At 35.6% G+C, this 14625-nt stretch overlaps 1 protein-coding gene across 3 annotated transcripts in view; it reads left to right on the top strand.

Annotated features, from left to right (window-relative positions):
• TFG (trafficking from ER to golgi regulator) overlaps nt 1–14625 on the top strand; it is a 36453-nt gene that overhangs the window by 16326 nt on the left and 5502 nt on the right. For 2 of the 3 annotated variants that reach the window (XM_090276074.1, XM_090276072.1), the window contains exons 5-6: nt 2073–2240; nt 7752–7892. In XM_090276074.1, coding sequence (XP_090132200.1) covers nt 2073–2240; nt 7752–7892 — 309 coding nt within the window. The remainder of the gene's footprint in view (nt 1–2072; nt 2241–7751; nt 7893–14625) is intronic. The other variant, XM_090276073.1, reaches the window with a different exon arrangement.

Here is a 14625-nt window from a genome sequence, read left to right as displayed (position 1 = left end):
TTTCCATGTTTCATGTTTACTTCTCACCTATGTGCTTTATTCTTAGAGATGGTTATAATTTATTTTTCACTTCCTTTCCTGTACTTAGTAAGATCACGTGCTTCTTGACCACTTGCCTTGTATGACATTTCCTAAGCTTGTAAGCGCTTAAAACATTTCCTGATTTAATAATCTTCTCAAGATAAATAGCAGAAAATAAGGCAAAGAGCTGCATCAGAATTTGGAAGTATGGATCACAAAACTGTCAAGTCATCTGTCATACTCTTAAGGACCATGTGGCTTGCTCTGAATCAGAAATGTGCAGCTACCTGAGTTTTTCAATTTTTCAAGGACACTCCAGCGTCATCGCAAGATGTCGATTCAACACGGGAGGAGACAGATGCCGTGTCACTCCCGAGTCAGACTGCACAGCCATTCTCGGCGGTGCAGATAGACACTTAAGAAGCTACACCATCGTCTCTCGAGACGGACGGCTGCCGACGACGATCTCTGTAGTGGTTCTTAGTCACTTGTTTCCTTTATGAGGAAGATAATGTGTAGGGTACCTTAGATTCTGGATTTACCTGTTGCAGTAGCTATAGCAGCTAATGGCGCAACTAGTAGGTGGGTGGACATACGTTGTGTTTTCTGATGGATTTAGTTTCCAATAGGTGGAAGGTAGTAGTGTGAGGGGGATTATGTAGGGGTAGTAGTGTGGTGTGATATGCTTTTGGGGTGTAGCCTTGGAATTAGAAGAAGGAGAATTGGTGAGGAAGATGGATAACTTACTTTAAAGGAGTATTTATAGGAGTTTTGTTCCAGAAATTTAGGAAATACTAGTGTAGCCAGTGAAATGGTAGGAATTAAAGAGAGCTGCAAGCACATTTACTTATACTGTATTCCCCTTAGTACTTAATTCTTTTTCCAGAAGATAAATTTTTCTTTGATTAAAGAGGTGATCTAGTAACTGATGTTCATTTACTTGGTAACAGAAAAGAATTAATTATCTGTTAATTGAGTAAATGGTTAACAGTATTCTTTTTACTTGTATATTTTGTTTTGTTTTTGATATCTTTTTTCCCCCCCAGGTTTCTATTTGTAAAATGTAGGTTATTCTTGAACCCCTTTTCTTTTACAAAACAGTAACATAAATGCCTGTTGAGTACCTTAGTATCCATAGGGGGAAAGCATGGTTTTAAATTGACCTTGTTCATATGTTTAAAAATTTTATTTTTCTATTTTACAACTGATTTATTAAAGAAAAATTTAAATGTTTACAAAAGTAGACATAATACTGTAATGAATTCCATGAATCCGCACCCAACATTAACAGTTGATGAAGTCATAGTCAGCTTCATGTCATCTGTACTCCCACACACTTCCACTACTCCCATATTATTTTGAGCAAATCCCAGATACATATAATTTCATCTGTTAGGATTTAAATAAGTAATAAGTATTTTAAACAAAGACATAGCAAGTTAAAAGTATGTGTTTAATGTATTGGTTGGCTTGGGATGTCCATGTAATTTAGTAATGGACTAATAGGCAAGTAGAAATAAAACATAAAAGTTGATAATCGTAACATTAGTTAATATCTTCTTATTTTATGGAATAAAGCAAGTGTTCAGTATGTGTCTGATATTAGGATATAGGTCTTGGGCTCAAAAAGAAAAAGTAAAATGTTTCCGTTTGTTAAGGAGCTTGTATTTTTTTCTCATCTTAATTCTTAGGGAAGAATGTTGATACAGATTTTTGAAAAAAGCTCTTGTTTTTCTTTTTGACGTTTTTTCTAATTTAAAAAATAAAGATAATGAACAAGTGTAAAGAAGGAAGTAGAATTACCTATAATACTACATTCAGAAATAACTTTTAACATTTCAGACTATATGCATTTATATAGAGCATGGGGAAAAGGTAGCCTTACAGTTGTTTGTATGGAAAATAATACAAAAATTAATAAATAATAATACAGGAATAAACTTTCACATACAACTGTAAACCTACTTTTGCCCCACCCTGTATTTCCCTGTCTTTTTGTTAGTCCTTAGTACAGATAGAATGGAAACAAGTTTTTGTTTTTTCCTTTTTAGATACTGTGGATGGTAGGGAAGAAAAGCCTGCTGCTTCTGATTCTTCTGGAAAGCAGTCTACTCAGGTTATGGCAGCAAGTATGTCAGCTTTTGACCCTTTAAAAAACCAAGATGAAATCAATAAAAATGTCATGTCAGCATTTGGCTTAACAGATGATCAGGTTTCAGGTAAGTTAGTTCCTTCCTCCCATCTTTCATTTGGTCTCTCTTTCCTTCCCCCTGTTTCCTTCTTGGATAGAAGTATAATTTGATTATAGCGAGGTGCACAAATCTTAAGATTCAATAAATTTTACATATGTATACACCTATATAAAACACCATCTAAATCAAGATACAGATGATTTCTAACATTACAGAAAGCCTTCTGTGCCCTTTCCCAATTAGTAGAATGCTCCTTTTCATAGAATAACCACTATTTGGTATAGGCAGATTTTATTGGAAAATAGAAATCAGAAATCTTACTTTAACAAAGTCTGGACCATTTAATAATATTATTTCATATATGTTTCAGGATTTAAATCATATTTGATGTCTTAGTCTCTCTTCTGATCTGAAGTTAGAAATTTAAATTTAAGTGTATATTTCTGGTTAAATTGCTTTAGTGTAGAAAGTGCTTTTATATGAATATTTTTAAAAAATATATTTTATTGATAATGTTATTATAGTCCCAAGTTTCCCCCTTCCCCCCATTCACCTGGTACCCCCATTCCCTCCAGCAATCCCTCCCTTCGTTCATGTCCATGGATCATGCATATAAATTCTTTAGCTTCACATTTTCTATCAATTCTTAACACCCCCCTATTTTGTTCCTACCAATTTATGTTTCTTAATCCTTGCACCTTTTCCTTCATCATTCCCCTTCCCTCTCTGAGTTGATAACCCTCCAGGTGATCTCCATATCTATGATTATGTTCCTGTTCTGGTTGTTTGCTTGGTTTTTTTTTTAGATTCAGTTGTTGATAGTTGTGAATTTGTTGCCATTTTAATGTTCATAGTTTTGGTCTTCCTTTTTCTTAAAGTCCCTTTTACATTTCATATAATAATGTCTTGGTGATGATGAACTTCTTTAGCTTTATCTTGTCTGGGAAGCACTTTTTCTGCCCTTCCATTCTAAATGATAGCTTTGCTGGATAGAGTAAATCTAGGTTGTAGGTCCTTGCTTTTCATCACTTTGAATACTTCTTGCCAGTTCCTTTTAGCCTGCAAAGTTTCTTTTGAGAAATCATCTGACTTTCCTATGGGAACTCCTTTGTAGGTAACTTTCTTCTTTTAACTTGCAGCTTTTAAGATTCTCTCTTTATCTTTAATCTTTGGTATTTTAATTATGATGTATCTTGGTATGGTCCTCTTTGCATCCAACTTGTTTGGGAGTCTCTGTGCTTCCTGGACTTGTATGTCTATTTCCTTTGCCAAATTAGAAAAGTTTTCTTTTATTATTTTTTCACATAAGTTTTCAAATTCTTGCTCTTCCTCTTCTCCTTCTGATACCCCTATGATTCGGATGTTGGTACATTTGGAGGTGTCCCAGAGGCTTCTTAGTCTGTCCTCGTTTTTTTGAATTCTTTTTCTTCTTGCTATTCTGATTGAATGCTTTTTTCTTCATTATGTTCCAAATCATTGATTTGATTCTCAGTTTCATCCCTTTCACTGTTGGTTTTCTGTAGATTTTTCTCTATTTCACTTTAATGTAACCTTCATTTCTATCTGGGTCTTTTTTATGCTATTGCCATACTGAGTTCTTTGAACATCCTGATAACCAGTGGTTGATGCAGACATCTGATAGGTTGGTTATCTCCATTTCGTTTAATTCTTTTTCTGGAATTTTGCTCTGTTCTTTCAGTTGGACCATATTTTTTTGTTTCCTCAATTTGGCAGCCTCCCTGTGTTTGTTTCTGTGTATTAGGTAGAGCTGCTTTGACTCCCTGTCTTAGTAGTGTGGCCTATTGTAGAGGAGCAGTCCTTTAAGTTGTGTGGGGCAGAGCCTTAGGTGGTCATTAGGATGGGGCAACCCAGTTTACCACTTTGTGGCTCTGTGTGTGGGGAGGGCTCAAAGAGGGCACAGTGCCGCTTCCTGGCTTATGGGTGTTTGCCTGGGAGGAAGTTGTTTCCCAGCACTCGCCCAGTTTCTAGTCACTTCATTTTCTACCCGTATGCCACTTGTGCCCTTCCAGATGTTGCCTTGGTGGATCTGTGTAAGTTTTAAGCCCGTGCGGGTCCCTTAAGAGGAGTCTTCTGATAATCTGGCAGTTTCTTCCATTGCCGCAACCCCCACTGGTTTTTACAGCCAGAGTTATGGGGACTTCTTTTCCTGGAGCTAGAACATTGGGCTACTGGGTGGTTTGATTTGGGGCTGGGACCTCTTTCTCCTGAGGTATCTGTCTCAGTTTTTTATCCACCACAGGGGGATGTGGGACCTCCCATTCCACTGCCTCTCCACCTCTCTGTGTCTCTGCCCCTCCTACCCATCTGGATGAGTGGGGCTTCTTTAAATCCTTGGTTGTCGGACTTCTATACAGCTCAATTTTCTGAAGGTTCTGGGTGATAATTTGTTTTGTAGTCTAGTTGTACTTTTTTCTGTAGTTGTGTGGGGAGATGAAGCATTTTTACCACACCTCCATCTTGACTGGAAGTCTCAGGATATATGAATATTTAAAATTCATCACCACACCTATCTGTGATTTCTTTTTATTTTTTGACATCATTTCGTCAATATTTTTTTTTCTTCTTTCTTTTGGGGTTCCACATAAGTTGGAGAGCTTGATATTGTCCCATGGGTCTCTGAGGTTCATTTTTTTCTCCTCTTTTTTTCTCTTTGTTCTTCGGATTGGATTCCTTTTGAACTCTCTTCAAATTCAGCCATTTCCAATCTGCTGTTGTATCTTTCTGGTGAATTTTTATTGTGCTTTTAGCTCTAGAATTTAGTCCTTTCTATAGGTTTTTTATTTTTTTCCTTTTTCTCTTGCAATTCCTTACCTTTACATTCATTGACTATTTCCTTTTAATTCATTGAGTGATTTTTTGTTTAGCTCTTTAAAAATATTTGTTATAGCTACTTTGAGATGTTTGTCTGCTATATGTAACATCTGGGCCAATTTGAAATCCGTTTCTTTTGCCTGCCATTTTTTCCCTGAGTATGGGCACATTAAAAACATTTTTTTTGTATGTCTTGATAGTTTTTTATGGACATTGTGGTTATTAATATGTTGTAGTGACTTGGGATTTTTTTAGGCTCTTTTAAGGATTTTTTTGCTACTGTTGATCTAGCGGGGAGTTAACTTGTATGGACTGAAACTACTCATTTGTCTTCCCCTGGATTATAGTAGCTCAGTTCGTTCAGTTCTAGGTGCTGCTTTTTTTCCTGAGCCCTCTTGGGTGTCTCACTCTCCCCCTCCTAACTTTGGTCAGCTGGGGATTTGGATTTGAGCTTATACTCATATTTTAGGTCTCACTCCTTTGCTGGGTCTCTTACTTCAAGGATTTTCCCTTTAAACTTCTAGATACTTGGTCAGCCATGAAATTAACACTGTGGCTTTCTGTTGTTGGAGCTGCAGAGGTCAGGACTTGCAATTTTTACCCATTTTAATTCCATTTGGGGTAAACTTTTCTGATTTCCACTGACATTTGGTTGACTTCCAGTGATTTTTATAGGTTTCTTCTGTTTTGTTCAGGTTTTTAGTTGTTACCTGTGAGAGGGATTACCTGATGAATTTATTTTGCCTTTATCAGTAACTAGAAATAGAGGGTTCAGTCTATATTCTGTTTCTTTGATACTTTATGGGATTATTCATTAAAGAGAATTGTGTGAAATTCTGAAGACATATTTGGTATATGATGTATGTTCTTGGAAAAATAAGACATGAGACAGGTGGTACAGCTGAAAAACATTTTTCAAACAACTGTAATGAGTTGCTATTATAGCTTTCTAATTTTAAAGACTTTAAGAAATGCCAAATGGTGTAAATAGTTATATATGAGATTAGGCTTAAAATGTTTTATTAGAATATAATAACTAATACAATTCACATTATTTGAAGACCATTTTTATGGTAGCTTTGTTGAAGTAGAAAAAAATGTACACATTGAAAATGCCAGGATACTTTGTAGTTATTCAGGTGTGATGTGGTGCAAAACTTGGCTATAATAGTGAATGTGGACATGGGAAGGAAGGATGAAATAATACAAAGATAGGATGAACTACATTAATTGTTTACATACAAGAGAGAAAAGAGGAATCTAAATAATACATATTTTAAGGATAATAGTTTTTTGTAGGAGGGATGTGTACATGAATATCTACATGTATATAAATGTCAGTGAAATGGTGGTACACAGGAGCAGTTGTCCATTTTACTCTGGTAATCATCAGTTTCTCTTGTGTAACCACCACTACTGTTACCCTAGTTTAGGTTCTCATCAAACCTGGACTAATAGCTGCCAACTGTGTGCCTCATACAGTGCTAAGTTCCGGGATATACCAGTGCAAGGGATAGGTGTTTGCCCTCAGGGAAATCAGTCTGCTAGCACTTATGTGGAGGTTTGTAAGTGGTAATCACTTTCATAACCTCTTGCTAAATAATCACTTTTGTAAGCACTCGCTAACTTATTTTTATAGGAAGTTTATATTGTAGGAATTAGGTGTGTTGTTTTTTTGTTTTGTTTTGTTTTGTACAGATGAGGAAACTGAGGCACAGAAAAGAGATTAAGTAACATGCCCAGAGTTACACAGACACTCGATCCTAGGCAGTCTGGCTCCAAAACCTGTGCTTTTAACCACTCTTCTATATTCTCCAAACCAAAAGAACTTAAAGGAGTAAACATATCAAGAGTTGTCTTCCTGATGACTTTTTTAACTGTCATAGTATTGGAACTTGAGTGAATTCTCTCCATTTCCTGCTTTGGAAGAATTTGAGTGGCTCCATGGATAAAAGAGCTAGGCCTTGTGAGGCAGAGGAAAAGAATCACAAAGGAATTTGGCCAGAGAGCTTGTAGTCTAAGAGGGAAGATTTAGGACCTGCTCAGAAACACAAGGTAGAAGTTGGTAAGGGTCATAATAAAACTATACTCTGTAGATGTTCACAAGTGGAAAAAAGTATTTATGGGTAAAGAAGGCTTACTAGAACTGTGGAGTTATAGCTGAGTTTTAAAAAGTGTTATATTTAGATATGTGACAATAGGACAGTGGAGGGAACAGTGATAATGCAATGAAGGCAGAAAAAATGTTAGATATATTTTGGGAATAGGGAATAGATTACTTGAAGGGGGCATGTGAGAAGAAGAGTTGTAAGAAATAGTGTGTATCCTTGAATACCAAACTAGAGGGTTGAACTTTATTTATGGGCAATACAGACCTATAAAGAATGAAGTGATACTTATGGATGATCTTCAAAATAGATTACATAAGGTGTAGGATATTGGTATTGCAGAGATGAGTTTTGGTTTTTGAAGAAGGCGGTTACTATTCTATAATTTATAGGGAAGGATTTCCAGTTATAACTTTAGATTCTTAAGAGACTGGAGCGAAGGAGAAAATAACATATACATTCAATGTAAAATGCTACATTTGTTTTTTGTGGTTGTTCTATAGTACTTTGACTTCTAGTCTCTTAACCAAACTTACGAATTGAGCTTTCTGGGAAATGGTGTTGTATTAGAAACTGAACTGACTTTATGACCATCCAGGGCCACCCAGTGCTCCTGCAGAAGACCGTTCAGGAACACCTGACAGCATTGCCTCCTCCTCCTCCACAGCTCACCCCCCAGGAGTTCAGCCACAACAGCTACCATATACTGGAGCTCAGACACAAGCAGGTCAGAGTGAAGGTAAAATAGAGCTTAGAGCACATGTGCAGAAAGGTACATGTGAAGAAATGTTTATTCCAGCATTGTTGGTAATGGTAAACATTTACATATGCATTCATGCTATGAACAGAGTTGGGAAAGATTTTGATTTACTGATATGGTATGTTTTGGGGTTAAAAAAAACAAATAGAGCAATATGTCAGGTATGCTTCTGTTTATTGAAAAGGAAAAAATACCTAAAGTGCTTATATGTATAAAAATACAAGGTGAAAGATCAGGAAGAATTCATACCAGTCACTAGGTCAGTGGTGACCGTGGTCAGAGGTGACCCATTGAGGTCATACTTTAGATGCTGTTTTCTTTCTCTCCCCCTTTTGCATCTGTATTACTTTTGTAATTTAAAAATATTTTTTAAATAGAGGTAAAGCATAGTTTTATTTAAGTGTTTTTTTGAAAGATAAAGAATCCTTTATATAGTTGTACAGTTAACAATGTCTTTTTAAAAATAAAATTATTATTTTTTAAAGCGAGAACGAGAAGGGGCAGGGGAGGGAAGAGGGAAGAGAGAAAAACAGAAACATTGTTGTGAGAGAGAAACATCGATCAGTTGCCTCCTGTATGCACTGGAGCAGGGATTAAATTTGCAGCCTAGGTATGTGCCCTGACTGGAAATTGAACCCTCAGCCCTCTAGTGTATAGGATGATGTTCTAACCAGTTGACCCACCTGGCCAGGGTAACAGTGTCGATTGAGGAAAAAGCAGTGTATTTTAAAATCGAACTGTTATTCTTTAAATGATATGTTCTCGAATGAGCAATTTAATCTCAGTGGGTTTTGGTATTTTCTCATTGCAAATTCTGAAAATTGGACTAATCTAGTGGTATTAAAAAGAATGTCTAGTCCTGAATGAAATATAACTTGCAAGCTCAGTATTATTGTACAATATGATAAAAAGGGGTCACTGCATATGTGAGCAATTTTCAGCCTTTTTCATCTCGGTGCACACATAAACTAATTACTAAAGTTCACCAAAAAATATACTTTTTGCCATGATGACAAAAAAATAGATATGATTTGATTGATTTACAAAGAAGTGACTTTAAAAAAATCAGATGCCTGTACTTGTATATAAGGATTTCTGGTACCAAGAATTAACCAATCAGATGTAATTTTATTGTGCAACTCTATTATATAACCTGTGTATTTATGGTTCAAGACAGGGCATTCACACTGGCAGCTATTGTTGTGCTGGCTGTTGTCATTTTTCAATTTGACAATCTTAAGGGAAAAGAGGTCAGTGCCCCTGATTAAATAGTCAGGTATTGAATGTTTTAAAATTTTGTGTGGCACACCCACTGAAAATTGCTGCCATATGTGAAGGGAATTGAGGGGCCAGAAGCTCAGAACAGCAGACAGGCACTGACGTGCCTCATTGAAACCCTTGGAGCTCTGTAGAACATGGCTAAGTATAGTAGTTTCCCCTTTTCCACGGTTTTGCTTTCCACAGTTTGAGTTACCTGTGTGCGATCAACTGTGGTCTGAAAATATTAAATGGGAAATTCCAGAAATAAACAATTTGTAATTTTTAAATTGTTCACTGTTCTGAGTAGCACGATGGAATCTTGAGTTGTCCTGTCCAGGATATGAGGCATCCTTTTGTCCACTGGATATGTTCCCTGCATGTCAATCACTTGGTAGCCATCTTGGGTATACCTACTGTTGTGGTATCACAGTGCTTGTGTGCAGGTCACCCTTATTTTACTTTATAATGGCCCCTAAGTCATTCCTGTAACTTATTATGTATATTGTTAATTGTTCTACTTTATTATTTATTGTGATTAATCTCTTGTACCTAATTTATAAATTAAACTATGTCATAGGTATGTATAAAAAGAAACGTAAGATATATAAGATACATATTTTCCATAGACAAGTGAGTGGAAACTACTGTAATTACTAATATCTAGGGTTCCTTCCAGATATTAAAATGTCTGTTCTGTAAATTGCCCATACATGAAACTACCTTTAAAACTGCACATTCCACTTTAAAGCAAACACTAGGTGGCGCTCTACTATTTGTATAAAGAGGCTATGTGGTGGTACAATGTATTTTCTGCAACAGAAGTCAGTGACTTAAAAAAAAAAAGTCCTAGCCTAAAATGAACCCAGCACTTTTGTAAGATACTTCTAATCATGCTGTGGCGACACTTTTAGAGTTTTCCCACTGGATGGACGCTAGTCAAAGGGACTAGTGGGTGGCATTTTGCTGATGAATGAGTGGTTTGGGAAGAATTTCTTATTGCTTAAACCTCTTCTCAGCCAACTTGACTCACAGTGTTCCCTTTGCACCAAGATGCAACTGCCAAAACTGTAACCAACTAAAATTGAAGCAGAGGTGGGCTGAAATAGGGAAGCAAAAGCAGATTTTGGATATGATGGGAGTTTAATGGCTGCATAAGGTGAACTAACATCTGTTGTTTTGTTGTTGTTTTCATAAATCCAATTTTAAGCAGTATATACTGTTGTATAATGGCAGTTGGATAATTCTACCAAATAATGTTTGCTGTTCACTTAACACAGGAATAGGATTAAGGTTACACTAACAATATGTCAAATTATTCAATCAGGTTTGTTTTCACTGAAAATTTATTTTCAAATAGGTCAGATTTTAAAAAGATAAAAGGATATACAGTGAAAATCCAGAAATTATCTCTCACCGCTGACCCCTTAGCAACCAATTACTTTTCCAAAGGCATCAGAGTAACACTGTTTCATCAGCATTGAATTCTTTTAGGGTGGCATGGATGCCTTGCTAAAGCTGTCACTTTTTAAAGTTTACTTTAAAATATACAACATAAAAAATTTATGTTATTAATATGTAACATCAGTCAATGAATGAGTGTTCTAGCGATGAATCTCTAGATTAGTGCTAGCTAAATGAAATACAATGGAAGTCTTGGAATTTAAAATTTTCTATAAGCTGCATTAAAAACGTTTTTAAAAAGGTAAAATTAATTTTATTATATATTGTATTAAGTCCGATATATCCAGTGTATCAACATGGAATCATTATTTAAAAGTTAACATTTTATATTCTTTTTTACTCATACTGCCTATTGGAAATCTGGGGTGTGATTTGAAGCACTTAAAAGCACAGCACATCCCAGTTAAGACTAGCCATATTTCAGGTGCATAATAGTCATGTGTTGCCAGTGCCTATTGTATTGGATAGCTCACTCAACCCTAGATTAATATCAGTTATTTATAGATTCCCAAGATGAATTATAGGCTACTGTAATGAGTACTTCTTGATGTATGATGTGTAATGAATGAGTCCCTGACATCACCAGTTCATTAAATCAACTGCTGGTTGTAATTTGTGCAGAATAATCAACATAAAAATCTGTTACTAATGATTGATAAACATACCAGTCTCTTATATAGAATATGAAATAATTAAAATAAAATAAATAATTCTGAGTCTCTTAAATTCCATAAAAGGGACATTGGAATTATAATTCCTTTTCCAAGGATTTTCGTTTTAATATGTTGTTCAGTTAAAAAGATCAACAAAATGTTGAACATTATGAGAAGAAACAAAATGGACAATGTTACCTTTTTTCAGATAAGCGAGGTGATTCAGTTATTGGAAGACTATATACAGTTGAGTAGCTGTGGTGAGGATACAGAGACGAACACTAAAAATTATCAGAGACCAGGATGTATTGCTGTTTGACAGTCCAAAAAAATGGGAAGGATGTAATTAAAATCTGTAAAATCATATTGATAAAATGAGTAGACTTCTAACTAGCTTTTATTTTGTAAAATTTGAAATATACAAAAAAGTAGAGATAGACTACATCTGTCTCCCCCCCACACACTTTAAAAAGTTTGCTGGAGTATTTAATTCAAATCCTACACATGTTATTTCACTCAAATATTTAAGTATGCATATCAAAATGAAAATGTGAGATAAAATGATTCAGTGTGAGAGGGACTATACATGGAAATGAATACTTACATCTTTTTTTTAAGTATAACCACCATGTTAATAGTACAACTAAGAAAGTTAAATGTCAGCACATACTAACTATAGTTGACTCTTAAACAACATATGTTTGACCTGCATGGGTCCACTATATTATATGTGGATTTTTTTCACTCTACAGTTGACCCTCTGTATCCCCTGTTTTCGTATCTGTGGAGTCAACCAACTGCAAATTGAAACAGTATTTTTCATCTGTAATTAGGAATGTTCGGATACCAAGGATGGACAGTATCCATCATTCTATACCATTTTATTTAAGGGACTTGAACATCTGCAGACTTTTGTTATCTTCAAGGGGTCCTGGAACTAATCCTCCACAGACACCAAGGGATCACTGAAGTTTTGGGGTAATCAAAAGTTATACGCAGATATTTGACTTTTGCATTGAGGAAACAGTACCACTAACCCCTGCCTTGTTCAAGGGTCAACTGTAGCCTCTATTTAAATTTTCCTAATTTTATCATAATTGTCTTATTACAGTTGGCAGCTTGTTCAAATCAGGAGTATAACAAGGTTTAGATTTTTCATTTGATTATGCATCTTAAGTTTTTTTTTCAGTAGCTGTCATGTTTTCAAAGTCAAAACTATGTATATTAATTATATATTGCTATGTAATAGTTTACTCCAAAACATAGATGTTAAGAACATTTATTATCTCATATAGTTTCAGAGTCAGGGATCTGGGAGTAGCTTAGCTGAGTGGTCTCTCATGAGGGTGCAGTCACCTGAAGCTTAACCTGAGCTGGAGGATTCACTTCAAGGATGACTCCCTCTCATGGTTGTTGGCAGGAGACTTCAGTTCCTTACTACATGGACCTCCCTCTCTCATAAACTACTTAGATAATCTCATGACATGGCAGCTTCTACCAGAGTGAATGATCAAGAGAGTAAGGTAGAAGATGGCTGTCTTTTATGTTTTGTCCTCAAAAATGTCATTTCTGCAATATTCCATTGATGCACAGATCAGCCCTATTGAGTGTGAGAGGAGACTATACAAGGCAATGAATACTTACATGGTTTTTGCTTATTCTTTGCTCATTTGTGTATTGTGAAGTTACTCTTTCTAATAAGAATGTAAAGGATATCACCCCATTACCACATTCTGTTCATGTGCAGAAGTCATTGGGGGTCATCATGGAGGTTGGCTACCACTGTGTGTAACAAAGTGCCGCCCCAGAAGTCTCATCATACTCTTTGCTATATGCTATTTTCTTTCATCCCTAGGTAGCATAGTTTTTATTACTTTTATTTTATTCTACCATTGATTCTTTCTGAAAATATAATATACAAAACATAGCTTATACACATATTTTTACTCAAAACATCGCTTATTCTAAAGTATTTCTGCACCTTGCTTTTTCACTTAATATATCCTATAGCTCTCTCCTTTGAAGTCTCTATAATTATTCCTTCTTTTTAACAACTAAACACAGATTTCTTAGTTATATTTCAGAGTACTGTGACAGAGAATCCCATTTTGGACTTGAATGAAGTGTGTTTAAAATAAATGAAAGGAATACTTTGCAGAGATAGGAATAAACCTTGAAACTTTTAACCCCAAGGTTGGCATTTTAATAATGGGTTTACAGCAGATTAGGAAGAAAATAGTGTGTGTTTGCTTTAAGAATAGTTGTACCCCTTCAGTTTAAAAAATTTTTTTGAAAAATATTTTTTTAATTTATTTTTAGAGAAAGGGGAGGGGAGGGAGAAAGAGGAGAAAAACATTTATACAAGAGAGAAACATCAATTGGTTGCCTCTCAGACATGCCCCGACCAAGGTCAGAACCTGCAACCCAGGCATGTGCCCTGCCTGGGAATTTTAACCAGGGACCTTTCACTTTGTGGGATGATGCTCAACCAACTAAGCCACACCATTGAGGGCCCTTTGAGTTTTTATTGAGGAAAATAGTTATGCTATTTTGAGTGGGAGTTCCTTAGAACCATTGATGGCAACAGTCTATAACATAGAGCCTTCTTTTCAGCCTTTTTGATGATAACTAAGTTAATGTTTATATTAAATGAGATAACATGTATAAAACTCAAAAAACTATAAAAGATCTAGAGCTATGCCTGGGTTCTAATGATAATTCCTAATTAGCTGTGATATATTGACGTTGGGTACGTTGTTTAATCTTTCTGTATTTGAAATACGGATTGCTAATGATGTTAACCACCTGCCCCCTCCCCACCGCCAATGTATTTATTGCCTGTTCTTTGTTCATTCTTATATTGTAGAGTTAATTGTTCTAATTTCTAAGAATTAGAACCCATTGTCATACGCTATACACATTCCTCCCCCTTGATTATATTTCTGTGCAAGATTCTGGTAACTTCTGTTCTAAAATTTAGTTATGAAATACAATCCAGGATTCAGGTGGTATCTTCTAAGGTGGTTAACTGTGGACAACCTTTTGTGCTACTGTAATTCTTAAACTATTACGAAAGTAAGAAACTTTTGTCAGTTTTTGTTGTATTTGGGAAGAGGATCAATAGCTTAAAAATAGTTAAGCAAATTTTATTTCTATCCTAAAAAGCACACAACTGCTTGCTAGGAAATAAACTGGCTATAAATACAGGCATATCTCATTTAGTGCTGTAGTACATGGGGTTGAGCAGCCAGTCCAGCCAAACGGGATTAACGCCTTGATCTCAGCCTGTGTGTGTTAGCTGCCTGCTGCACTTCAATTTGAGTGGCACTAGATGATGT

The sequence above is a fragment of the Furipterus horrens genome, unplaced genomic scaffold (assembly GCF_987537825.1).
Source record: "Furipterus horrens unplaced genomic scaffold, mFurHor1.1.pri manual_scaffold_1, whole genome shotgun sequence".
NCBI lineage: Eukaryota > Metazoa > Chordata > Mammalia > Chiroptera > Furipteridae > Furipterus > Furipterus horrens.
Note: the sequence above shows the minus strand (reverse complement) of the source record. Positions and strands in the feature narration are given on the sequence as shown.